Raw genomic sequence first — 27,201 nt, 5'->3', positions numbered from 1 at the left:
ATCTGTAAATGGTTTTAATGTTAAAATTAAATATTTGTTGCTGACTCCATTCTGGATCTGACCCAGATGATATTCAGTGGTGAGAGGGAGCCCCCCCCACATGACAGTGTTAAATTCCCTAAATATGGGTCAATAATCAATGGAGATATTGAAGAACAAATTACAGACAGACGCCGGCGATTACATAACCTCGGCGGATATTTTTACAGCAGTAAGGTATCGATATATTTTTAGAACTATGCAATTGCATATGTAATATTTATAATTTAATTAAGTATGTAGTAGTAAATACAGTTATTTAGCAGCATGTTAAGGAGTAGTTACATTTATTTACATTACATTGAGTTACATTTACATTTAAATGGGACCCTTCGAGGGCAACCGTAATGCTGATGTGGCCCTCGGAGAAAATGAGTTTGACACCCCTGCTCTAGAGGAACAAACGTGTGAACAGGGCTTCTGTGGACCGTGTGTGTGTGTGTGTGTGCGTGTGTGCGTGTGTGTGTGTGTGTGGCAGGGTAAGAGGCAAACGGATGGCTTTCATTCACGTTGTGTGAAATAAGCACATCCTAGCATGAGTAGCTCTGCTCTGTGGAAGGACAGTTTAGATGGACATGCTAACATGCTAGCACGCTAGCGCCCAGAAGACACCGAGAGCTGCGTGACGGTACCGTAGTGTCACATCAGTTCTCGGGACATTAAATGTGTAACGCTGAAACGAGATCACGCCTCCCATCCCTCCGACCGCTAACCAGAACCAGAGCGCCCCGTCTGGCCCGTCTGGCCCGGCTGCTCCCTGTTTCTATTTCTGTGAATGGAAGCAGACAGTGTTCAGTGTGTGTGTAAATCTTTCACCCCCCCCACCCCCCCACACACCTAAACAGAGTAGTAAACGTAGCGTCCCGCCGAGCCTTCAGACCCTCATCAGCCTCATCTGACATTTTCTAACAGACCATATTCCTGCCCCCCCCCATCACTATTCCCCTGGAGCAGGGTATTATTTGGGGGTAGGTCCTCCCAGCTGGAGAGCAGCAAGGTTCTAAAGGCCTGTGGTTGGGGTCAGGGCAGGGATGGGATCCAGCAGAGGTCAAAGGTGAACGTTTCAATCAGGCACTGTCAGTGTTCAGAGAGGTTTCTGTCCTCCTGATTGGTCAGGATTCAGCAGAGCGTGCCGACCGGGCATCGGTTTCCCTGCCTGACCCTTAAATCAATATACTGCTTGCTCTCTTAAGGGAAAATTGAACATGCATACAACTTCCTCCCGAAGAAGCAGCTCCAATGTCCAAATCCTGCCCAGCAGCCTCGTAATCCGATTGGTTCCCTTCTGTGTGAGCGTGGAACTGTTGCATCGTGGTCCTGCACGCTTTGCAGACATCCTGGCTTTTGTGAGCGCCGCTTCTTACGCTCGTCTGTTGGATTGAAACTAGGCCAGTTCGTCTTTGGAATAACAATTGCCATGGACCAAGCCCAGGCTGGCGGGATGGAGGGATGGAGGGATGGAGGGCAGGTGGGGGTGAAGGTGCGGGTATGAAGGGAGCAGAGACGATTGGACGTGCAGTGGTTTCCGTGCTTGTTGCAGGCTGGGGCCGGCTGTTTAGAGGCAGCGTCTATCTGGAACTCGATTTTAGGGTCTCTCTCTGTAAATGGCAGCGCAAAGAAGATGAAGGCAACAAGCCAGGAAACCCCCCCCCCCCCGGTTGATGTCTCCATTCTTTCCATCCCTTCCTGGCAGGCTGCTCTCCGGCGGGGAGAGGTTGTCAGGCTGGTCCAGATTAGGGCATTGTCCCAACGTATTTACATCCGGCCAAACCACATTAAAGAGAGATTAGGGGTTTCGCTGCACGTTGCAAAACGAAAACGAGGCGGTGGGGGGGGGGGGGGGGGGGGTTAAAAGAGAAAGGAGCTTTTCTAGGACGAGCAGGATTTACAACTGGCATGGCCGCGAACTGGAGGAAGAGAAATGTGCTCTTTATGAAGCGGGAGGGATGGTCGGTTGAAGGCGTGGGTGAACCACCACGCCTTCAACCGACCATCCCCCACCCACCCACATCCATCCACCCACCCTCCATCCATCCCACTATCCATCCACCACCCACCCACATCCATCCACCCACCCTCCATCCCACTATCCACCATCCACCCACCCTCCATCCCACTATCCATCCACCCACCCTCCATCCATCCCACTATCCATCCACCACCCACCCACATCCATCCACCCACCCTCCATCCCGCTATCCATCCATCCCACTATCCATCCATCCCACTATCCATCCACCACCCACCCACATCCATCCACCCACCCTCCATCCCACTATCCATCCACCCACCCTCCATCCCACTATCCATCCACCCACCCTCCATCCATCCCACTATCCATCCACCACCCACCCACATCCATCCACCCACCCTCCATCCCGCTATCCATCCATCCCACTATCCATCCATCCCACTATCCATCCACCACCCACCCACATCCATCCACCCACCCTCCATCCATCCCACTATCCATCCATCCCACTATCCATCCACCACCCACCCACATCCATCCACCCACCCTCCATCCCACTATCCATCCATCCCACTATCCATCCACCCACCCTCCATCCCACATCCATCCATCCCACTATCCATCCACCCACCCTCCATCCCACATCCATCCACCCACCCTTCATCCCACTATCCATCCACCCACCCACCATCCCACTATCCACCACCCACCCACATCCACCCACCCACCCCTCCATCAACTGTCCGTGCAGGCTCCAGTGACTCGTTGCCACGGCAGCCTGGCGACGGCTCCGGATGCTACTCTGCCCTCCTTCCTGTCCTTCAGAGTCCCTCGCTTGGAACCGGCACGGAACGCCTTCCTACATAAAGAGTCCTTTTCATCCCCGGGGGCCACGGCCTGGCCGCCGGCCCCTGGACAAATTTGTAGAGGATAAATAAACCTCTTCAGACGCATACAGATGGAGACTCACTCCAAGTTAACAGACGCAGTATCTCAAAGAGGGACTTTATATTATTCTGAAGGGACATTTGTTATGTTATTGAGCTGAGAGGCTACGAACGGCCTGGAGGGCCGGGGGCCCCTTGATTTATGGAGTGACTGTACGGCCTGTAGCACACACACACACACACACACACACACACGCACCAGAATCTTCATATTTAAGCCCAGTGGTTCATTTACACACAACCCAGATCTGTTTCCGTCATTATGCTGCAAAAACAAGTTGCTACTGGTCCTTTAAATCATTGCAATTAAATATGGGCGTCTTTACATTAAAAATAAAAGTCATTGAGAAAGAAGCAAACCGTCAACCTTTGGAAGGCAGCAGTTTACCCAACAAAAGTCTCAAAACAGGGATTACTGTGAAACTAAACGCATTGAAATTTGTAAATGGTGTCTGATGGACGCCGACACCTTTCTGAACCCTCCGTGTCTTCTTGTTGCAGACTCGGTGTCCAGCGAGACAGCGTACCTGGAGGACTATGTTCTGGGCTTAGGGGACACGCTAGAAATAGCATGTGACCTCGAAGACCACTCTGAGCCAATCGTCTGGTTCAAAGATGGAGCCGGACTGGTGCCTAGCAACCAGACTCGGCTGGGCCAGAGGATGCTGCGCATCATCAACGTGTCGCATGACAACTCGGGCGTCTACTCATGTCGACTCGCCCACAGCAACATGCTGCTCAGCAACTACACCATCCGGGTGACAGGTGAGAGCAACAGGGGCGATGTCGGGGGCCACGTGTAGAAACAGGTGAAGCTCTAAACAGGAAGTCAGACCGGGACAACAGACTCAGGAGATACTTTAGAAAGTTCAAAGATGGTGCTGGACTGGTGCCTAGCAACCAGACTCGGCTGGGCCAGAGGATGCTCCACATCATTAACGTGTCGCATGACAGGAGAACGCATTTCTTCCCCCCGGAAGAGATGGGAGGAGTCTGGGGCATCCCTGCTCAGACTGTTGCCTCTGCACCCCGACCCCGGGTAAGAGGAAGAGGAAGAGGATGGGCAATGTTACGAGAAGATGAATCACTGGAGTCATGTTCAGATCCGTGTCCTCGGAGTAACGCATCACCCAAGTCATCTCGTCAGACATCGTATAATTATTTAAATAAGAGCTAACCTGCAGAAATAGACTGTTCCATGCAATGTGGAAAAAGATGGGGGGAGATGGAAATTCAATTTTTAGTGTCGTATAAATGGAATTTATACGACACTAAAGATTGTTGTCGAGCCACGAACAGAGTTCCGACGGGAATAGACGCTTTGGCTGCATCCTACGGAACCCCCGACCCCAACTTGTGCCCGTCTGCCAGACGACGGAGGATCGACGTTTACTGCACGGGAAGGCGGCTTGTTGAGCAGCGACAGCAGCGATCCTCTGCAAGAACGCCGCTAGAAAACAGTTCAGAGGAGGCAAGTCCTTATTTCTCCTGTTCTGTTCCAAGTCCTGGTGTTTCCACACACACACACACACACACACACACACACACACACACACACACACACACACGCACACTTTTAGACGGTCCCACATAGATCCCCTCCTGATGCCCCGTCAAAGGTAAAATTCACTTTGGTACATGGGGATGAGTAAAGCTGGAAGTCTGAAATGCCAGCAGTGCTGTAATAGGAATGTGGGCGGGGCCAGAGGGGAGCGAGCAGCAGCTTTAAAGTCATAAAATTCATGAACACCAGCGGAGCACATTATTGACAACTAATTAGAAAGCAATTAGCTCGAAACATTCCCTCATTGGAAACAGATGGGGTTTCCTCTCTTCCCCCCCACACACACACACACACACACACTCGTCTCCAGACTGGGGGCGACACACAAGAACACACTCCCTACGTCAGTGGATTCAAACGTTGAGACAGGTGTGTTTCCTCCTAGCTTAGCATGTCAAACGTGAAAAAGGAACCGGGTCATTGCCCCCGTCGTCTAACGACTCGAGCAGTCACTTTTTACAGCGCAGGGCATTTCATATCCCGTTGCTCCTCCCCTCCGTGATGGCGTGCCTTCCTCTCCTCCTCCTCCTCCTCTAAACACATGGCCTATTGTGTTTCTCCTCAAATATTTGAGTAAGGTGTCAGATATTTCGCGGCGGTATCAGATTTAGCGCCCGGTCGGCGTCCGGGGGCCGGTCCGTGCTGCACACCCACATGGTACACATGTTGGAAACCAGAGAAGTGAATGGATAGAAAGTAGAAAGAGCGTGTTACCGATAGTTACCAATACTTTACTTCAAAAGATGAAACTACGACAAGCCAACAGCTAAAGTTTGGCTGTAAGAAATGTATTAAATGTTTTTGAAAAGGCTTGGTTCAGTCAGTTTAACTATAGTAATTAACTATTTAATCTTACTAGATCAGCACTTTGTAACATGTTCCATCAGAGCCTCAGATTATTACCCATTAGCGCTGGATTAATGACAAAATGTCTGTTAACACTGTTTGCCTTTTTTGCTTTGGGCTAATTAGCAAATGTTAGCCAACAAGCTAGAAATATCATTTGTATTATGTCATGGTTGACATCAGCATGTTTGCATTGTCATCGGTGGAATGTTGGAGTTAGCATTTAGCTCAAATGCTCTATTATTTATTCTTATTAGCGTACTTCCTGCCCGGCTGTTACCACTCGTTTAGTTTCCTTATTAGAAAAACCCGGTGAGACCAAAGACAGACAAAGCTTTCCAGATCAATAAATTCTATTTGTCTGATTTTATTTCAAACAAATTACACTCACTTGTCTTTTCTTTTTAGATTCTCTGACATCAGGTGATGATGAAGATTATGATGAAGATACAGGTAATGGAAATGGTGAATTCTCAACTTTTATTGATGCGTTTTGTCTTTAAACGTTCCCTGTTTAAGGAGCTCATAATAAATACATCAAACATTCTCTGGAACTTTCCTTCTGGAATCATTTTCTCCCCGAAGGATTTTATATTTCTTTCTCCTCATCAAACTCTGAGCTGAATATTGCTGATGTTTGTGTGGTTTGACGACACTTTGTCCTTTCAGTACGCTTTATTACGCTGGCAGCAGCGGTTCAGGGCTTTTATTCTGGGCTTGCTAGGTCGTACAGAACTTTGGTGAATGGTTCAAAAGTGACCCTAACCTCCTCCAGCAGCCCCTTTCCCCTTATAACCGGAATGTCCAGGTTGGGAAAAGCCAACAAAAATCCTGCACAAAAGGAAACGCGACCCAAAACAGGCGCTTGTTTTCTACAGGGTGGCGACAGGAATTCAGATTTCCCCACAGTCCCCCACTGATTCTATCAATACGACTCAGAACCAAAACCAAATTGGGATAAAGTCTCTGGAAGGGGGGGACGAACCCTGAACCCTGAACCCATTTGGACACACAAACACAAAGAGACAGCTGATGGTGCTGACCATCCAGACGTACAACCACCTGAATGCAGGAGGCTCCGCCTACTCATATGACCTCTCAACGAGGCTGATGACCATCAGCTGGGGGGCGGGGTCCAGGTGAACCCAGTGCCTGCTGACGAGCAGGTAGACCTGTGATCTAGATTTAGCCTGTCCAAAACACCCTTCCTTGTTCATTATTTATACATACAAATCAATCAATTACATACGTTTTTATTCTCTGTGTGACACCAGAAGAGTTTATATTCACTATAACACCAGGAGAGTTTTATTCTCTGTCTGGCATCAGGAGAGTTTTTATTCTCTGTATGACATCAGGAGAGTTTTTATTCTCTGTATGACATCAGAAGAGTTTTTATTCTCTGTATGACACCAGAAGAGTTTATATTCACTATAACACCAGGAGAGTTTTATTCTCTGTCTGGCATCGGGATAGTTTTTATTCTCTGTATGACATCAGGAGAGTTTTTATTCTCCGTATGACATCAGAAGAGTTTATATTCACTATAACACCAGGAGAGTTTTATTCTCTGTCTGGCATCGGGATAGTTTTTATTCTCTATATGACACCAGGAGAGTTTTTATTCTCTGTATGACACCAGGAGAGTTTTTATTCTCTGTATGACACCAGGAGAGTTTTAATTCTCTGTATGACACCAGGAGAGTTTTTATTCTCTGTATGACACCAGAAGAGTTTATATTCACTATAACACCAGGAGAGTTTTATTCTCTGTCTGGCATCGGGATAGTTTTTATTCTCTGTCTGGCATCAGGATAGTTTTTATTCTCTGTATGACATCAGGAGAGTTTTTATTCTCTGTATGACATCAGGAGAGTTTTTATTCTCTGTATAACACCAGGAGAGTTTTTATTCTCTGTATGACACCAGGAGAGTTTTATTCTCTGTCTGGCATCAGGATAGTTTTTATTCTCTGTATAACATCAGGAGAGTTTTTATTCTCTGTATAACATCGGGATAGTTTTTATTCTCTATATGACACCAGGAGAGTTTTATTCTCTGTCTGGCATCAGGATAGTTTTTATTCTCTGTCTGGCATCAGGAGAGTTTTGCAGTATGACATCCTGAATGCCGGTAAATGGCCTCCGATGGCCAGACTTATTCTCTGGATGGAAGTCTAGCTCATGACATACGGGACTCTGATTCTCTGACCAATAGAAGAGGGATTAGCCCAGAAACGTTAATCCCTATTGCTTAATGTCCACTAAGCCATTGCTAATTAGCAGGCTGTAACAGAAAGGAGTCATGTGATGGGCTGCTGCCAGACGGAGAGTCCCTGTTGAGACTTTCTGGAGGTCGACGCCTCCCAGCCGTGGTCGTTCCTGGGGAGACGGCGCTGCACGTCATCATTCTATCTAATAAATATATTCATTCATTCATTCATCCATCAACAGGCTTCACAGCAGATTTCTACGTTAGCTCTTCGTGTTAGCACGCTGACACTGATACAACAGGCCGACTTTCACGCGTAGAAGATGCACTGGGTCACATCAGGAGAACTCGCACCTGCTTTCAGAAGCTCGCATGGATCCTGACACCGGTCCGTCTCCGTGGACGAGGAAACACGGTACATCTAATTATTCATGGCTGTTATTCATTGTCCTAAAAGTCAGTGCGACACAATAGTCTGGCCTCTGAATGTTTTTAAGAGCGATGCAGTTGAAATAGACTGTTTGAAAGTGACAAAGCCAAGCAGTGACAGGTTTCATCAAGACAGAGGACAGGACTCACACGATGAGCTGGGGTCAGCGCAGGGAGTGTGTGTGTGTGTGTGTGTGTGCTACAGGCCGTGCAGCGTGGAGTAAAAGGGCAGTTTGTTTGTCGGGGGGGGGGTGCTGTTAACAGAGCCTGATCTGTTCTTGCTATGCAGCCCTCTTGTTTACCCTGGCAGGAGAGCCGGACGGCGGGCCACGCTACGCTGCTCCGCGGACGCCATTCCTCTGTCTCTGATTGCCTTGAGTCCCTGCAGGCCCTCTGGGGCAGCCGGCCTTCAAAGGGCCTGGGTGTGATCTGGAATGAAATGTGCCCGTGTGCTCACGGGCGTCAGCGAGGGCTAATTATACAATTACACAATTAGACCCCCTCCCTCTCTGCCCCAGGGTGGCTAAGCGCTACGTAGCCGTGTGGCCTGGCTAGCCGCACCATGGTGTGTCTCAGCCATGCTCCTCCGCCCCACAACGCAGAGCCAGGAGTCGGAGGAGCTTTACATGGAGCGGAGGGTTGAGTGTGTTTCCATGTGTGACGGAACGCTCGGTCCAAAGACCAAGAAAACCGTGCAACACACACACACACACACAGTGGGCGGCGTGCCGGAGTAGACGCAGGAGCTCAGACCCATCTCAGTCAGAGAACTCCTGAAATGCTCCTGCACCGGTACTGTTCTGGGCTGACTACGGAGCCTTCCAGGTTCGGGTTCAAACTTTATGACGACCATGAGACAAAACAAACGACTGACACTAGTAGTAGTAGTAGTAGTAGTAGTAATTTATTTCAGTCAGTATCTTAAATGAGAACAAGGAATTTAAAAAAAACTCACTATTAGAAAAGGAGGCTTTTCAGCAGCGAGGGAAAAATAGGAATAAGATATATTCCATATCTGAGCAAGGAAACTCCAACAGGTGTGGTAAAGTGTGCAGAACCCGTGTTTGTGTGAAAGCCTGTTGGCTAATGCCTCCGACAAGCGCATGTTGAGTTACGTGGCTGAATGACCTCGGCCTCCGCCCATGTGAAGCCTGTTATCTAACAGCGGCGGCGTATTTTTAGACTCCAGAGAGATTCCCTCTCACTTAACCTCTGCAGCTGGCAGACGGAGGGAAGGGAAAAAGCCGTTAGCATCGGAGCTATATCCATGTGGGTCTTAGGGGTCTCTGCTCCGCCCCTCTCCACCGGATGGCTCCACCGTCAATCAAAAGCAAGCTGCTCTTCCTGTACTGGAATCGATATTTATATGAAGCGTTTAATTTATACTCAGAACTCAGTTTCTCTTCTTATAGATCTACTTCAACAGAATTCAAAGTGGCTGTTCTGATTGCACACGTTTTCTAAACTTGGGTTTGAAGCTGTGGCCGGAGGTAGAGAGGAGGAGGAGGAGGAGGACAGGACCACACATCAGCTTTCCCATTGACTGAATGTCATCGGGTGATTTTCACGCCAAGAACGCCGTGTGTGCAGACTCCTCGTCCCACGCTGCGCCGCATGGCGCTCCAAATACGCCGAGACAGGAGAATGAAATGTAACAGATATTTCCCTTTTAAGGTGGAGACCGTCTGTGTGGTTGCACAAGCAGCGCCGTTGGTCTCATCGAGCCGGGGAGTCTCATACTCAAGCAGGAAACGGTATTCAGCTGCTTCAGTCGGAGTAAACACGAGGCGACGTCGCGTTGGTTCGCTTTCTCAGTCTGGTTGTGATCAATCCCAGGACCAGGAGGAAGAGGGTCAGACGTTCTTTTGGCGCCTCACCTTCATCCTGAAGAGATGAAGCTGGGGGTGACGGCGGCGACACACAAACACACATTGAGATGGTAATGAGTGCCTCTCTCCTTCTGCTGTTACAAAGTAAAAGAGACGTCTGATGACCGGTCAGCCGCCCCCCCGGCTTTTGTTCTGGGAAACCCAAAGAGGGGGGAGCCATGCCTCGCTGCTCCCACCCAGCAGGAACAATCTGCGCTGACTCTCTGCCACCGTCCTCTCTATACAACTCAATAAATCGCCCTGACAGGTTGTCTTCAGATTCTCAGTTGGACAATTCAGACCAACTCCTGCTTTGTCAGGAGGAGCAGAAGATGGGAAGCATTGTCCGGTCTTTGTGATGCTTCACGCCTCAATTCTGTTCCCTTTCAACATCTGTCAAACGGTGTTGAACGTAGCTGTGTCTCCAGGGACGTAGGCTTGGAGAAAGACGGGTGCAGGGTCTTTGTGTTCTTCCCGGTGGTGAGGGAAGACAGCCAACAACACCACAGCCTCACATCTGTTCTTCAGAAGGACACGAATTATCCAAGATGGTCTAAAATGAGTGGAGGACTGAGGACGAGTGTCCCCTTCTGCGCCGTCTTCCAGCGATCACAGCAGGATAGAAACAGGAGGCGTCCCCACGTGCGCTACGATAAAGCAGGACAGTGGGACTCGCTGTAATGCTCATAAGACTTATTCTCACAGACCTGTCCCGAGTGACTGGAGACTTTTCGTGAGTTGTTTTGAAGGACTTTTTAGGAATAGATTGAGACTCGACTCGCTTCATGACTTTCGGTCTAAATGAGTTTATTCAAAGTTCTTTTTCTGACATGGGTTCTGATGCAGTCCTGGTTTGTGCTTCACCAACAGAGGCTCCATATTGGACCAGGCCCGACCGGATGGACAAGAAGCTCTTGGCCGTTCCGGCCGCCAACACCGTCAAGTTCCGCTGCGCTGCGTCTGGAAACCCAACACCTAGCATTCACTGGCTGAAGAATGGCAAAGAGTTCAAGGGGGAGCAGAGGATGGGAGGCATCAAGGTGAGATGATAGAACTTCATCCTGGTTGATTTAGAGATTCTGGTGCAGGTGCTGGTTCGTCCTCCGTGGGGCAGCGGTGTCCAGGGGACCGGTGTGACGCTGTCCCAAACTATAAGTGGAAGGGTGTGAAGAACAGTGTTGACAGGGCGCTCATGCTTGGTGGGTCTTCTCACGGTAAATAAAGGTCAGGACACTCACCACGAGGCTGTCCGCCCCTTACGGGACCCGGGACCGAGGTGCATTTGGAGGATGACGCTGTGCTGAAAGCGGAGCGGTACGGACACATGCGTGCGAGCGTGATGCCTCCGTGCTGACAGCAACGCAGCGCAGCAAACAGCTGTTGTGCTCGTGTTGTCATCGGATTCACTCTGAACACTGGAATGGACTGCTTAACCTTACAGCGCACGGTTGACCTCTCTCTGAGCTGTAGGACCCTAACAGCACCGGAGGTCAAACAGTCACTGAAAAAGTCATTTCACATTGAACTGTGCATCAGAGAAGTTAAATCAACTGAGATTAAGAAAAATAAGCCCAAGCGTTTCATTCCAGCATCTGAAGGACGCTACTGGTCATCGAGACGAAGCGCTGTGAACACATGAATGAAATGAAAGAGCAAGTTATTTCTTTGTGTGCCGCTGAAAGGGCATCTTTAACTTGAGCAGAGTAAAGGAGTGTCTTTGTCCCCAGCGGCGCTTTGGCATTTAAAGAGTTAAATGTAATGAGATCCTGCAGCTATTAACAGTTTAAGATCTCAACATCTGCTCCCAGCAGGCCAGCAGCAGCTGTCTGTCTCTCAGTCTGTCTCACACACACACCTGTCGCCGGCCCTCAGTGCACGGACAGCCTCCGACAGCGTCCAATCAGACCGCCTCCGTCTTCTGCAGGACGTTTTCCCATCCGTGGACATTTAAAGAGCACGAGACGGTTCCCATGGCGACTGAGGACACATGAAGATCTTAATGTCTCACGGTAGACTGGGCCTGAGCAGTGCTTGACTTCTCCTCTGCAGGTGCTGCTACGGGATGCTAATGCTAGTGCTAGCGGCCTGCGTGGCCCCGACCTCTGCTGTGGGTCCAGTTCCCGCTCTGCCCCCCCATGTTGATGTTCTGATGGATGTTTGGCAGCAATGACGGCATCCTGAAACAGCTTCTTTCAAATATTGATCATTTCTACCATTTCTTTTCTTTTTAATTTTCTCAGCGTCAAAGTGAGCTTTGCTTAAAGGCTTTTTCCTGTGTGTTGTCCTTTCTCTTGACTCCTGGCTCCGAGCTTGATTCCCACCAAACAGTTATTGATTAGTTTCTATCTAATATTGATTTCAGTGCCGAAATTATCATGCAAATGAGAGATCATAGAAAAGTCCGGAAGTGTACCATTTAAGCACACGCATGAGAGATATATTCCTCCGCTGTGATTGAGATGTCCCTTTCTCCATCTTCATCTTCATCTTCATCACATCACCCTCCCCTCCCTCTCTTCGGTCCCGGAGCTTCTTAGAAATCCTGTTGGACGATCTCATCACCTTGAGGGAGGTGACCGGAGAAGAATCGGGGTGTTGTGTGATGGACAGTGGGGTCAGGGGAACAGCTCCCCCCCCGGTCCTCAAGTCTAAGCCGTGCACACTACAAAAAATATCAGTCCACTTTGAATTTTTATCTGTGTTAACGATCCACTTGTTTGGACAAGTATGAATATCCTAAACAGACTCGATGAAATAAAGCGAAGTGATTGGCTAATGATGAAGAGATTGATCCACTGACTGTCTGCAGCTTCTCAAGCCCACGCCTCGTTTCCATGGGAGAGAGGCATTTCTTTAATTAGACTGTTTCACTTCGATGCATCGGTTTGCATCAGAGATGGCGGATTTAGAGTTCCTGCTGAATAAATCCTCTCAGACGAAGCCGTTCCTCCTCAGGATGCTTCCTGTAGCTCAGAGTTTCACTCGGGAAACCTTGTGGAGACCTAAATGGTACGTTTGTTGATGCTAAATGGAACGCTAAATAGCGTGTGTGGCTTGTTGGTAAAATGGAAAATGACATTCCAGCGGGATGAGGTGCCCGAGCGTTGGGAGTCTTCCCAGACAACTGTGGCGCTCGGAGCCTCCTCTATTACGCAGGGCAGAGCCTGAAGGTTAAAGTTCACCTCTACTGATCCATCAGATGGAGCCCGGGCCCCCGACAGCCACGGCCGATGTTTGCCGCCACACACGGCAGAAGGGAGTTCATTGTGTTCATGCTAAACTGTGGCTACACAAGCGAGACAAAAGTCGACAATATAATTATTGCTTTTTGTTCCATTCAGGCTGTTCAGCGGCGAACTACGTTTCCAAAGGGCCTCTTAAGGCATGGCTCTTAACTGCTGCACACTCGTACGTTGTAAGACTTTAAACACTTCGATCCTTTTATTGACAGAATTATTTGTGGGTCTCTGTAGGCCACGTAGGAATGTCTACTCTTATTCATTTTAGGCCAAATACATCACGGATATCAAAAGAAATGCTCCGGTTTATTTGGCTTTCTGTCGCTCTCTTTTGAGCTGTTGTACTTTTAATTTTACAGCCTTCCTCTCTTTGGCATGTCGAGCCAAACTCCAGCAGCTCATGCACAAACATTGCCAGCTTAAGCAAGGAGGCCTCGGGACCGAGTCCATCTGCTCCGGCTTTCTCTGCGGGTCAAATGAGACGGTAGCACAAACCGGTGCCACCGGTTCCCTTTGACACAGTCATAAATTCTGCTAACTGGCCCCGCCGGTTCTGGCAGGCCCATTTAGCGAGGTGAAGACGAACGATTTTGGACTATAAAGGGAGCCGTGCATCCTCTGTTTTCTCGGACAACTGTTACACTGCAGAAAATGTCTATTTTTATGAGCCGCTTGCACTGTCAGCCGAGACATGAATTTGTGTTTTCATTCAAATAGGTGAGAGTCTGAGGTACCTGGGGCTGGAAGGCAGGCGCTGCACGGCAGATAATTTCATTCAAATCCCACCGTGCGTCTCCTGCAGTCCTCTCTGCAAAGGCTGCTTTAACACCTCACTTTTTGCAGTGTTAAACTCCTTGTCCATGCCCATGGCTTGTGCCCTAAAACCTTTTAAGCCTCGTATGACCCTAACATAACCTCCTTAATAATTTAATTCGGTTTGGAATCTGCTGGGATTGGACTGGATGGGATTATCACATTTGAGAACTAATGCTGCAGCTTGAGCAGAAGCTGGCCGGCGTAGCATATTAAGAAAACATAGAAACGTCTGGAGGGAAATATTAAATATTCTATTTATTAAATATTAAATAGAATCCGTAGGAATGTCAAGTTATTATGTTGCAGTAAAACTAGCTCCGGAGAGAGTCGTGATGACTATCTCCATTTCTGTCCCCCTCACAACGACACCATCGTCATCACGTCTGACTGCATTCTGTCAGTCGATCAATAAGCTACCAACACATGAATGCAGCTGGAGAAACCAGTAGAAACCAGTAGAAACCAGTAGAAACCGGTTCATGCTCGCTGGGGATCCGGGCCTTTAAGTCAAACTATGAACAGCACGATGACAGTGAGGACGTAGCTGATAGCATTAGAACGGCATCCTGCAGCAACATGCATCACCTAGCTGTAATGCTAATGGACCAATGCTATTGGGCCTTTGCATTCCCCCGCCGTCCTTTTGTTAGCTTCCCACGTTACCCTCCGGCTGTGTGTCATTGAGCTGGAGGTAAGCGGCGTAGCAGCGCACGGCGGGCCGCACGGCGGGCCGCACGGCGGGCTGCACGGCACGGCGGGCTGCACGGCTCTCTCTGGTCCTGCTGGAGGACTCGGCTGTTCTGGGCTGGTATCTCACCACCGTTTACTTTCTCGCACTCCCCTGCCCACCTCCCTCAGCAGAAGGAGTCGCTCATGAGAGCAGCCATTGACTCTTTGACTCTGGGCGGGGCAGACGGGGTGGAGCCAGCCTCGTTGCCACGCAACTGCAGAAAGCACAACCAGAAATAATATTTACACTCTTATGTTATTTTCCGCAAGAGAGAGGGAGTGAAGAAGGGCACACAGCCGGGGGGCGGAGGCTACTAACATACCTGTCCCGTGAACGGCTGGCCTGAACGCGGGGGGTTAAGCGTTTGGGCCGGCACACTTTCCTAACCGGTGATGTGAAGCCTCTTTGAGGCTACTAACATACCTGTCCCGTGAACGGCTGGCCTGAATGCGGGGGGTTAAGCGTTTGGGCCGGCACACTTTCCTAACCGGTGATGTGAAGCCTCTCTGTTGACAGCAGCGCTCCCATCTTTAGGAAGCCTGCCCTCTTTGGCGGTGTTCACGCCATGCTCGCTGCGTGGCGGCGGCGTCTGCAGCACATGTTTCCACTTTAGCCAGGCCTTGGCCTGCGGAGGCTGAGCCCAACGGAGCGTAGCAGGTTCTCTGTTCTCGCCCCGCTGCAGAGCAGCTTCTGAATCTGTCAAGCTCGTATCTGTGCGCTGCCTCCATCGCGCCACACCTGGCTTGAATTAGCATTTAAAATGTAGCCTTGGCCTCTCCGGGGATGAACTGACACGGTGGAACCAGATTCAAAGTCTGCTGTCTGCTATGACGGGCTTGTTTTAGTGGGGGGTTCTTTTAAAGCATTTTAAAAGACTTCACTGAAGTCTGTCGAATGAAAGTAATCCCATACAAAACGTTCTGTGTCATCATTTCAGATCGTTGAGTTGATTTATCAAATATTTTGGCGCCTGCATCGTTCTGTTCTCCGGTTTGTTAATCCGGAGGATTATCACGCGTGTCCGCTTCTATTTATTCCTGTCATCATGTAAAAACGCATCTTATAAAACAGCATCCAGACGTCCGCTGGACGGCGAACCCGGGCTAGAGCGCAAATATGAGCGCTAACCCCTCAGGGGTTGACCTGATTGAGCCCAGCGTCCTATTCTGTCCTCCAGCTGAGACACCAGCAGTGGAGTCTGGTGATGGAGAGCGCCGTGCCGTCAGACCGGGGGAACTACACGTGCGTGGTGCAGAACAAGCACGGCTCCATCAGCCACACCTACCAGCTGGACGTGCTAGGTAAGCGCTAACGTTTCCTGCTGCTTCTGGGTAAACAACCCAGCAGCCATTTGAAGAGTAACCGATGCTTCTTCTTGCAGAGCGTTCCCCTCACAGGCCCATCCTCCAGGCAGGCCTGCCAGCCAATCAGACGGTGGTGGTGGGGAGCGACGTGGAGTTCCACTGTAAGGTTTACAGCGACGCCCAGCCGCACATCCAGTGGCTGAAGCACATCGAGGTCAACGGCAGCCGCTACGGCGCCGACGGCGTTCCCTACGTCAACATCCTGAAGGTGGGTCTCAGCGTTTGCCTGTAGACGATGCAGCCCCATGAGGAGTCAGCGCAGAGTCGATGTCCCCCGCATGTCTTGTTTCATGAGTTCTTACAGGTGATTTTCAGAAACGCTCCCCCTGCCCCTTCCTGCATCGAGGAACGCGCAGCCAAGCAGCTTTCTGGGTTGACGTGGGACGCTGGGCTCAGTCTGGTTCACTTATTCCATGTGGACTGACTTTAATGGAGCCGTTCTGGAGGGCCTTTTTCTCTTTAGTCCAGATCGTCCATCTTGACCCTTTGATTGGCTTGGCATAGCTCAACAACAGATCAAATGTGATGATGTTTTTATTTATAGTCTCACAATAATGTCTATAAAGTAGAGCGGTAAATCATGTCATGCTTGCTCAGCGTTTCTTCAGACGTCTCCATCACAAGGGTTACGTAAACACAGTGGGGCGAGGCTACATTAATATATCTGATGAGGGAACAGGGAAAAGCAAAGGAGAAACCCAAGATGGCCTTTTGCTTTCTTATTTTCCTTTCCCTTAACTTCTCTGTGTCTCTGAGAGAGCGAGGGAATAAAGCAAACATCTGGTTTGGACTAACTTAACTGCCATGGCGGCGGCAACGCGGGGACAGAGACGGCCTCCGTTAACCGCCGGTGCCGTCAGATGTGCTGCGTCGCGTGGTTGGAGGAGGAGGAGGAGGAGGGAGGCAAAAGGCTCCCAAAAAGTCCCACGGAAAAAATGAGTGCAGGAACACAAGGACGGGCAAAGTCAGCAGGGAGAGGGAGAGGGAGAGAGAAAGTGGTGGGTAAAGATGAAGGGCGAGGAGGAGGAGGAGGAGGAGGAGGACAGGCCAAACGAGAGAATGTGGAATCTGAAGCGATTCGAGTTAAATAAATGAATGTCAGAATAGAAGAGTCCTTGATTGAAACTAAACGTAAAGCCACAGCTGGTTAGCTTAGCTTAGCATAAAATACACAGAACATGTCCATCTACGATCTCCTTGTGGCTTTAACCTTCGCTAAAACTGAACAAAGGAAGCGCACCTGTCTGAAGTGTCGACACAGGAGGATAGAGAGATGGGGGGGGGGGAGAGGGGGAAGGAGCGAGCCAGACCATGCGCGGATCCTCGTCATCATAATTGACACGTTATTTGTCCCTTCCTCTCGCCGTCTCCTGCGAGGCAGAGTTCATCATTTCGTTGTCGGGAGGAAGATTATTATTAAATGGCTGGAAAGAGGATGAGGATGAGCGAGAGGGAGGTGTCTGGAGCCCCGCCCTTCATTAAGATGCTCTTTACCCGTTTAATTCTTCATCGGCTGTTCCTCTGTGGTACACAGTGTGCATTTATGATTGGAAAGGTTTGGCGTTGCAATGCTTTTAATTACTTCTTATTAGTAGTAGTATTTCAGGATCCAACTGCAGATGTATTTCTGCCATTGATTGATTGATTTAGTCTCAAGAGGTCTGAACAAGAAGAGCATGTTTGAAACCTCAACGTAACCCCTGATCAAGCTAAACGGTTTTCACTTACATGTTGTCGTGTAAATAAGGAAATGCATTAAATGCTAACTTGTACTGAGGCGTTGTTGCTGCTTGCAGTAAAGGAGTTCTGTTGTACCTCACCTGTGTATATATACATACCTGTGCCTCTTCATGTCCCTCAACAGAGCTTTGACAGTAAACTCACTGAGGCTCACAGTAAGTTGAGACTGTCCAACGTGACAGAGAAAGATGCTGGGAAATACTCGTGTCGCGCATCAAACTTTGTAGGCAAGTCAGAAAACACTTTCTGGCTTAAGGTTCACGCAGCAGGTAAATCCTGAACTTCACCTCCTCTGCTTTGACCCCTCCTTCCTGCAGGGCTCCTCTTGTTGGGGGTTTCATTGGCTCGCTCTCTTGTGTTTCATTGGGCGGGCACACATTCATCTAGCAGAGTTGAAATGATTTCGTTTTGCAAGCTTGTAGCCGTAATCGATTTTAGCGCCCAGTGCCACTTTGTCTTTCTTACCAATCAATAACAAACACAATTTGACGCCTTCAATTACTGCAATATCCCACAAACTACCTTCATGCACACAAGCATGAAAAGCCCACAAAAGCAGCACCCAGTAAACCATGATGCACAAACACACACAAACCAGTATTGATTTCCTCGCTTAGGGCGAGCGCATCGTCCTGCTGGATTAATGTGCTTTCTATGAAGCCACGCAGCAGGACTCTGATTCGTCAGTTTATTACCACGGCACTGGGAATGAAGTTTCCCCATCCCACCCCCTGCCAAGCCACATCAGACAGTGCGTCTGGACTCCAGCACCAGTGGTCACACAAGCCATTAGTCAGGGAAGGAAAGCCACAACTGCATCGATGGGTTAATTATATATAACCCTACAGAATCTTGATGGTAGATGCAGTTTAAAGCATTTCTGTGAAGAGAAAAAAGGGTTTTAATTAAATAGTAGTGTACCCAGAACAGATCCCTGAGGTACCCCAGAAAGCAAGCGTCCTTAATTGTACAACAATAAACACATCTTACATGTTTGAGCCTGCAGATAAGAAGGAGGTGCTCAAAGCAGCGACTGCGTTGTTTTAAGCTTCCTTTAAAGCCTCTTGTGTCTCTGACTGAACAGGAAGCTTCTTTTACGGTGCTGCTTGGTGAAGGTGCTGCTTGGTGAAGGTGCCGTCAGCAGAAGGAAAAAGCACTGGCTTCTGCAAATCTTTGCTCCCGTCCTCTCCTCAAGGGTGTATTTGGTGTTTGGGCTTTAAGGCTTTGGGCTCATGTCATCTCTTCTTTCTTTCTTTCTCTCCTCCATCTCATCCTCCACAGACGGCTGGTATTAACACTACAGATAAGGAGCTAGAGGTTCTTTTCTTGACCAATGTGTCTTTTGAGGATGCGGGCGAGTACACTTGTCTGGCAGGGAACTCTATCGGCTATGCTTACCATTCTGCCTGGCTGACGGTGCTTCCAGGTACATCCCTCTTTCCTCTGTCATCTATTTTCTCTGCCTTAGAGGTAATGACATTGGATTGTGACACTTGTTGAAAATGTTTTATATTGTTCTGCAGCAGTGTTTACATTCATTTTAGCATAAAGTGCTGCAGCCGTGTCATTGTCCCTGTAATTGGATGAAGTGAACACGCAACCCAGCCGCCACTGAGAACCGCTCTTTAATCAGAGCCGATCGTCTGTTCCAAGCCTCAGAGCTGAAAAGCAATTTCAAGACGTTTTAGGATTGGCTATTCAACGCAGTAATGACATCCCCGGAGAGAAGCCTATCATAGATGCAATCATCTGCTGCAGGATCAAAAAATAGGTTCTGATTTGTTTCTGTTCTGATTTAGGATGTCCAAATACCATCTAGTAAAAAGAGCAATAACCAGACAGAAATACGTTTTTCCTAATTAGACTACTTTCTTTACCCAAACAGATTCCACGATGTCTTTTGATGTAATCAATATTTCTGTATTGTCTCTTGCTCCCGAAGCAGTGAGCCCAGAGAAGGAGGATTACTACGCTGACATCCTCATCTACGTGACAGGCTGTGTCCTCTTCATCCTTGCCGTGGTCATCGTCGTCCTTTGCCGCATGAGGATGACTGCACAGAAGATGCTGCCGATGCCACCTGTGCAAAAGCTGTCAAAGTTTCCCCTTAAGAGACAGGTAACAGAAGGTAGACACGGCGTCCCCACCCCTCTGCCACCGTTTGACTCTCAGTAGTCTGCATTTAGCGGTCAAAGGAGAACGCAAAGGCCCACTGGTGCACCAAGGGCCAGCGATTGGCGAACGTTCCCCGAGGGCGGACCTTCCAGGCCCTAAAACGCAAACAAGGGTGTCGTTCTCCATCCTGCCCCGCCCTGCTGGACTCCCACCGTGAGCAGACCACAGCCGCTGTGGGGCTGTTTCTGCGCAACGTCCAGCCAGCAAATTACATAATTGAAGGGTCTTCAAAAAACAGATGTATTTTTGGAAAAGAAAATTGTTACTTGAAAGATAATTTATTCCCTTGCAATCCGAAACATGTCATTTTTTCAAACCAAAGCCAGAACGTAACTGTAAAGGTTGCTAATTTTTTGTAATAAGTTCTCGTGAAGAAAAAGTACATGAAGTATAGACCTCATCTTTTGAACGACGCTCTCACTGCAGCCTCTAAATTGCTTCTATTCTGCCTCCGCCAGATAAATACACTTCTAAGGCAGCGCAGGCAGACATCTTATTGCGTTCTTCAGGCATCAAGCTAATCTCCTGGAGCTCTCCTCTCTCTCATAAACCTCTGGCATCTTCCATCAGATATTACTTTCATGCCTGTGAAATTGGGTTTGGGGCTGTTGTTTAAGCTTCACAGCATTTTTCAGTTTTCCCTCCAGTCAAGTTGAGGAGGGACGTCTAGTAAGTGGACATGTTTGTTTCGAGAGCCCGCATGAAGGGACCGGGCTGGAACACGGACACAAACAGATTTATCCGAGGCGTCAGCGCCCCCCCCAGCAGGCAGATAGATGGTGGTGGGAGGGCGAGCCCTCGGGCTCAGCGGCAGCGCCGGGGCTCACTGATGGATGGAGCGGTCCAGCTCATCTCGCCAGGCGCCCCCCCTCCGTGCTCAGCTGCCGGTCGGCTGTTGTCTTTAGAGCGCTCCGACTTCAGACCGAAGATGCGAGACATTCTCTGTCTGTCCCACTTTAACAACTTCATGAGTTTACTTTTTTAAAGTGAAATGATGATATAAATTCAGTTTCCATGACGAATCGACCATTCATGACATCTCCAGTCAAAGTCCTCTGAAGTACGACGTCCTCTCCCCCCACATCACGCCAACACCTTTTCAGAGACTAGAACAGTTTGTTTTTGTACCCAAGCAGGTGTCCTTGGATTCCAACTCCTCCATGAACTCCAACACGCCATTGGTCAGGATCGCCCGCTTGTCATCCAGCGACGGGCCAATGCTCGCCCATGTCTCGGAGCTGGAACTGCCGTCTGACCCCAATTGGGAGTTTCCTCGAACGCGGTGAGACATCCGGTGTTGTTTCCATGACGCTCTGCTCATTGTCATTCGTACTTGGCAGTAAATTTGGTCTCATTCAGGACTGTACGACGTCAGAAACAGCCATTCTTTTGTTTCAGGCTCACCCTGGGCAAGCCGCTGGGCGAGGGCTGCTTCGGCCAGGTGGTGATGGCCGAGGCGGTCGGCATTGAAAAGGAGAAACCCAACAAGCCGCTCACCGTGGCTGTGAAAATGCTGAAAGGTTAGCGGTGGCTGTGATGCTCGGGTTCTACGGTGGCAGCGTTCTATCGTTACGAGTTCTCCTTCCTTTGCTCTCACAGAGATTCACCTGCTTCCTTTGGTTTTGTGTTCCGTCGGTGTAGTTCCGTCTTTGCGTCCCCGCAGCGGTTCATAATCATTTGTCCTCTTTGTTTTTTTTCTTCAGATGATGCCACAGATAAAGACTTGTCAGATCTGGTGTCGGAGATGGAGATGATGAAGATGATGGGGAAACACAAAAACATTATCAACTTGCTTGGAGCGTGCACGCAGGACGGTGAGTGTCCAGTACACTCGACGGCGCATGACGGACATGTTGAACTACATCCTAAAGGTGACTTTGTGCCCCGTGTGGCGTGCAGGTCCTCTGTACGTGCTGGTAGAATACGCCTCTAAAGGCAACTTGAGGGAGTACCTGCGGGCGCGGCGGCCACCGGGCATGGACTACTCGTTCGACACCTGTAAAATCCCAGATGAGCAGCTCACCTTCAAAGACCTGGTGTCCTGCGCCTACCAGGTCGCCCGAGGCATGGAGTACCTCGCCTCACAAAAGGTCAGCCACCAGTCTGGTGTGCTACTCCTGTATGGCTGCCTTAGGACTGGGACCCCAGCAAGACTAGTGGGGATCCTAATAAACAACATTTGATCTTAATGATAATCCCAAAGGATTTAAACAGACCAGGAAAGTCTTCCAACGTAAGGATCCTTCAGCCCGAAGTTAACTTTCTAAATGTAAGAGGAAATAAGGGAAGTAATGAGGTGTTTTGATGCACGTTAGACAAGGCCAACAAACATTTAAAACGACTTGAACAGAAGTCAAGTCCAGGAAAATGTACTTTTGCTGTAATTAGATAAGTAATATAAATATAATAGGATAACCAAACTGGGATTTGGTTTCGACCCATTTCAGTATGGAAGGAAGGTTGTCGGCCCACAGTGCATTGTGTGGATGTGTGTTTGATGGGATTGTGTCTCTTCTTCTAGTGTATCCACAGAGACCTGGCTGCTAGAAACGTCCTTGTGACGGAGGACAATGTCATGAAAATTGCAGACTTCGGTCTCGCCAGAGACGTGCACAATATAGACTACTACAAAAAGACCACCAACGTAAGCCTTGTTCCAGGGTGACGATTCTTCCAGGCCGTTGTACCCGCATTCAGGTTTTAAAGCGATGCTAGGATGACGACGACCTTCAGGATTAACAAGCTAGAGCAGGATAGCGGACATTGTGATATCGATAACAGTCACGGATCAAGGCGTCAGTGTGATGACTTGGTCTCAGTCTGAAATCCTGGGCTTCCGAGTGAGGGTCAGGGCGAGGCGTTTCGCTGTCGGCTCGCTACTGAGTGGTTCTGCTGCGGTTCTGTTGTTGCAGGGTCGTCTGCCCGTGAAATGGATGGCTCCGGAGGCTCTGTTCGACCGGGTCTACACGCACCAGAGCGATGTGTGAGTTTCAATAACCCATCCTGCACATAGCAGCCGTCCACTCACGTGAGGCCGCTAACGGTTGAAGCACGTTAGCATCAAAAGCGGTGCTTGTGCATGTGAATATGAAATCATAACGCTCCCTCGCCAACAGCCTCCCGTTCTGCGTCAGCTACGCTAGCTCGCTAATCCCGAGCTTCTCACTCCCAGATTCCTGCTTGCTGCTTTCATCTCCCAGCATAGTGACTGTTGTTTAAGCCCGGCCCGGCCCGGCCCGGCCCGGCTCAAGACGATCACACCAGACCTGCTCTGTTATTTCAGCAGCTCCTCCTTCCTTCATACAGTAGTCACTCCGGACCGTTTACGCTCACGCTCCTCAGGGGGTGCCGGCTTTTGACCTCAGAGTTTGTGCTAAGATGAGGGATGATTGCAACGACTGTAATCCCACTTCCAGCCAAAGACCCTGACGTTGCAAGTGGTGCAGCTTTCCAGGTGTTTACATGCCTAGAGTCAGGAAACTGGAGCCTTTTCTGTTGCCTCATTAGATCCTCTAATCACCTCCCCGGCTCTCCTCGGAGCTCGCCGCCCCCCCTCTAACGCCGAGTCATCCAATAGCAGAAGTTGATCGACTGGTGAATCTTCTGGCGTAGTTTGTAGCTCACATCTCGATGCACCGGGTTAGTCCAGTCGTCTCCATGACACCCCCGTGCTGAAGACTTCTGGACGCTGGCTGGGGCATGCTTGTGGTGCTCCCTGAGATGCTCCTGAACCCACCCTGACCCTAAAGCCCTGATTTGTTCCAATGATCATGAGTTCAGTGGCGTCGCTGCTTACTCTCTTGTGACTATCGATATTTGTCTTTCAGCACGGTCCCGCTCTCCTTTCAGGGCACGAAGGCTGCCTTCAACCCTCCGGGCCGGAGCGCGGATAATTAGATTAGGCCTGCTGAGTGGCGTGGAGGGAGGGGGGTCCGACTCACAATAGAGTCCTGGTTAATAGAGCGCCGTTATCTGATCACAGAGCCCTCATTTAGAAACGACGCCACGGTTAGCTTGAGCCGTTACAGCCACGGAGAGAGAAAACGAAGGCCGTTTGGCTCTCATATCAATCTGAATTCCTGTTGAGACCACGTTGGGTTCTATTGCTCAAACGGATCAGGACCGCTGTTCCTGTATGTCGGCTGGCGACGTGTTCCATCACTTCTGCATGAATTCACGACACAAAATCCGCCTCCCATTCCTTTATAGTCCTCCCTCACTTCATTTCTGCCATCGGGGGTAAATAGTCTCCCTGAAACACCAGCTGTGTGCACCTGTGTCCGCGTGCTCAGGTGGTCCTATGGGGTGTTGTTGTGGGAGATCTTCACCCTGGGGGGCTCGCCCTACCCAGGGATCCCAGTCGAGGAGCTCTTCAAGCTGCTGAAGGAGGGGCATCGGATGGACAAACCGGCCAACTGCACCCATGAACTGTAGGTTGATTTGTGCGCAGCCGTGTGAATCGCTGCATGAGTCACCAGGTGCTGAGACCGCGCCCCTGCTTGTGTTCCAGGTACATCATCATGAGGGAGTGCTGGCACGCGGTGCCGTCACAGAGACCGACCTTCCGACAGCTGGTAGAAGATCACGACCGGGTTTTATCAATGACTTCTACCGATGTGAGTAATCTGCCTTCCTCGACTTTTACATCTACGAAGTCGCAACTGAAAAAGGCTTTTTTCAACCATCGACGCATTTCCCTTCTCAGGGAGGTAGAAGATGGGGTTAATTTATCTTCTGAAGTTACTGTTAATTTACTATTACATATTTACTGGAAGGATTCCTTTGGATTTTACTGGGCTGCTTAAAAGTCGCTCCGATTATTAGCTCAAAGTGAGAGAAAATTGCACCATCTTCAGAAATAGATTCACTTAAAAAGGAAACGAGCCAATCAGCATAGAGTAAAATCATTTGTCCCATGGTGCCTGTGACACCAGAGGCTAACGGCTGCCCTCTCCCTGACAGGAGTACCTGGACCTGGCGGTGCCCTTCGAGCAGTACTCGCCCACCTGTCAGGACTCCAACAGCACCTGCTCCTCAGGAGACGACTCCGTTTTCGCTCATGACCCACTGCCTGACGAACCCTGTCTTCCCAAGCAGCTCCCCAGTAACGGCGTAATTAGGACATAACATTTGAACCGGGACAGGTTGGATCTCTGTCCTGAGGAACAGACGCCGCTCGGTGAAAAGATTCTGCATGCAATACTTCCAGAGCTTCAGCTCGTCGACTCGTCTTAACCTCGAGCTCAAAACCCTTTTTCTCGTTCCTCATGAAGACACTCGAGACATTGAAGGATTTTTTTGGAACCGTGTTTGTGCTCTTTTCTGAAATGAAATTCTATTTTTGTACTTGGGCCAGTCTTTTGTTAGGGACAATCTGGGGGGGGGGGGGGTGAAACCATTCCGTGCCTACTGGGATAGAGGCCTCCTGTGGCTGCAGCAGACAGACGTGACCCAGGGGGCGAGGACCTCGGATTCTTCTCCCGTCGTCCTTAGAACACAATGAAAGTTTGTGATAAAGAAAATCGGTCAGCCTGCCGGGAAAGCCAGAATAAACTGGACGATGGAACTAACTAGATCTTCTGAAGTAGCGTTTCTGAGGACATTCAACAAAAGGGAGTACGAGACGAATCATCGTCATCCTGGAAAAGACCCGTTTTATAATAATCACAGGACAAATTCCTTCACGTGTGAGGCAGGACCATTTGCTAATCAAAACGGAGCAGTTTGGAGAGATTTTATGTACCTAGAAAATAATTTATTGTAAATATACAAATGCAAATATGTATGATATAGTACATGTTTAAAGTATTGTTTTAGGATGGAAACTGCAATCTAGAAGACACTGTCGAGAGTGTAAATCATTTAATCATCTAAAGTGATACAGAAAAGGTTTATTTGACTAATGATCATGTATATTTGTAAAGATATTTATAGACTTAACATGTGGTTCGTCAAAAGGTCCAGTTTAGGATTTTAGTACTGTACACAAAAATTTTTATTTCGATTTTTGTAATTTATTTCACAACAGACCTGCAGCAAGGGTTAGGGGTGGGGTTAGGGTCTGCGCCACAGGCAGACCCCTCTGGTTTGCATCGGCTGTAAACACAAAGTACGCACGCCGGTCGAGTGCGTTCCACCGCTAGACGGCGATTCGTCAGCCCAGGGCGGTTCCGATCGTGGTGTGCAACGATGGACTCGTTGCAGCGCTCGGAGATACCAGAGAGGCCTTTTAGCGAAGCTGAACAGCGAGCTGTGAAACCCCACGGGCCTTATTTGAGGACAGGTCCGGCTATTGGTACCGGCTCACCGTCCCTTTTGATGTCCCGGAGGGTTTAGAGCTTATTGATGTCCTTTTGGCATTTTATTAAATTCAAGGAAACAATGCATGCAGCTTGTCAGCATTAATCCTGCATGTGTTGCTTGAAGTCTTTAGAGAGAACTTTAATAGAAAGAAACGACTATGAAATGCGTTAGCATTGCCGGAACAATGTCAAATAGAGTCCAAGTGCCCTTGAGCAAGTCACACCACCCCCGTGCAAGGCATACATGCAGGCTGTGAGGGTCACAAAAGCAAACCTGCCCAGAAGCTTGAGATTTTGTTGGGCCTGAAATGAACGCTCGGGGCTACAGCGAGAACGAGCGTGTATGTTACAGATATATAATATAAGTTTGTTACAGGAGTCTGAGGTGTGGTGCTCCTTCTTCACCCTTTGTTGGAATCTTTAATAAAGTGCAAAATTGGTCTTAGCAGTCTGTTGATTGGCTTCTGGAGATCTCTGGACCAATGGCTGCGCTGCTGATTGTTCACCGTCAGAGGTCGCACATGCAGCGAAGGCTCATGGGATTGAAAGACGGATTTCTCCCCTCTCGGTTCGGTTACCCGCTGGCCAACCGAACAAAAAGTGCGAGCGCTTGAAATGTTTACATGGTGCCGCATTGAAGGGTTCAGGATGGTGATCCGCTCGCTGCTGCGTGGGAATGGTCGGTAGTACATGTAAGTACATGTAAGTACATGTACTACCGAATGTTAGTATTTAGTCACAGTGCTAACGCTGGGAGATTCGTTTATTTGTAGAGTGAAAGATTAGACCTTTTACAATTTTGGTTTTCAGGACACTGCTGTTTTGGCCGAAATCGATTGAAGTGCCTGGAATATATGATTTATCGAACAAAAAGGAGATTGATCAATTGATTTAGCATTTTGAATGTATGATTACCAAAAGAACAAAGAAAATAAAGAAAGCAGGTTATCTAAATAACC

At 49.1% G+C, this 27,201-nt stretch overlaps 1 protein-coding gene across 1 annotated transcript in view; it reads left to right on the top strand.

The window, feature by feature from the left end:
* fgfr3 (fibroblast growth factor receptor 3) overlaps positions 1–25,067 on the top strand; it is a 28,332-nt gene extending 3,265 nt beyond the window's left edge. The window contains exons 3-19 of the mRNA XM_068751688.1: positions 3,460–3,723; positions 5,777–5,821; positions 7,900–7,911; positions 10,747–10,916; positions 15,839–15,962; positions 16,043–16,233; positions 19,047–19,191; positions 19,708–19,883; positions 21,074–21,222; positions 21,339–21,460; positions 21,644–21,754; positions 21,840–22,030; positions 22,462–22,584; positions 22,853–22,923; positions 24,233–24,370; positions 24,451–24,556; positions 24,903–25,067. Coding sequence (XP_068607789.1) covers positions 3,460–3,723; positions 5,777–5,821; positions 7,900–7,911; positions 10,747–10,916; positions 15,839–15,962; positions 16,043–16,233; positions 19,047–19,191; positions 19,708–19,883; positions 21,074–21,222; positions 21,339–21,460; positions 21,644–21,754; positions 21,840–22,030; positions 22,462–22,584; positions 22,853–22,923; positions 24,233–24,370; positions 24,451–24,556; positions 24,903–25,067 — 2,303 coding nt within the window. The remainder of the gene's footprint in view (positions 1–3,459; positions 3,724–5,776; positions 5,822–7,899; positions 7,912–10,746; positions 10,917–15,838; positions 15,963–16,042; positions 16,234–19,046; positions 19,192–19,707; positions 19,884–21,073; positions 21,223–21,338; positions 21,461–21,643; positions 21,755–21,839; positions 22,031–22,461; positions 22,585–22,852; positions 22,924–24,232; positions 24,371–24,450; positions 24,557–24,902) is intronic.
* Positions 25,068–27,201: the final 2,134 nt, after the last annotated feature.

This window comes from Brachionichthys hirsutus, chromosome 18, assembly GCF_040956055.1.
Source record: "Brachionichthys hirsutus isolate HB-005 chromosome 18, CSIRO-AGI_Bhir_v1, whole genome shotgun sequence".
Classification (NCBI taxonomy): Eukaryota; Metazoa; Chordata; class Actinopteri; order Lophiiformes; family Brachionichthyidae; genus Brachionichthys; species Brachionichthys hirsutus.
The sequence above is the reverse complement of the archived record's forward strand: the minus strand, read 5'-3'. Positions and strand labels throughout refer to the sequence as shown.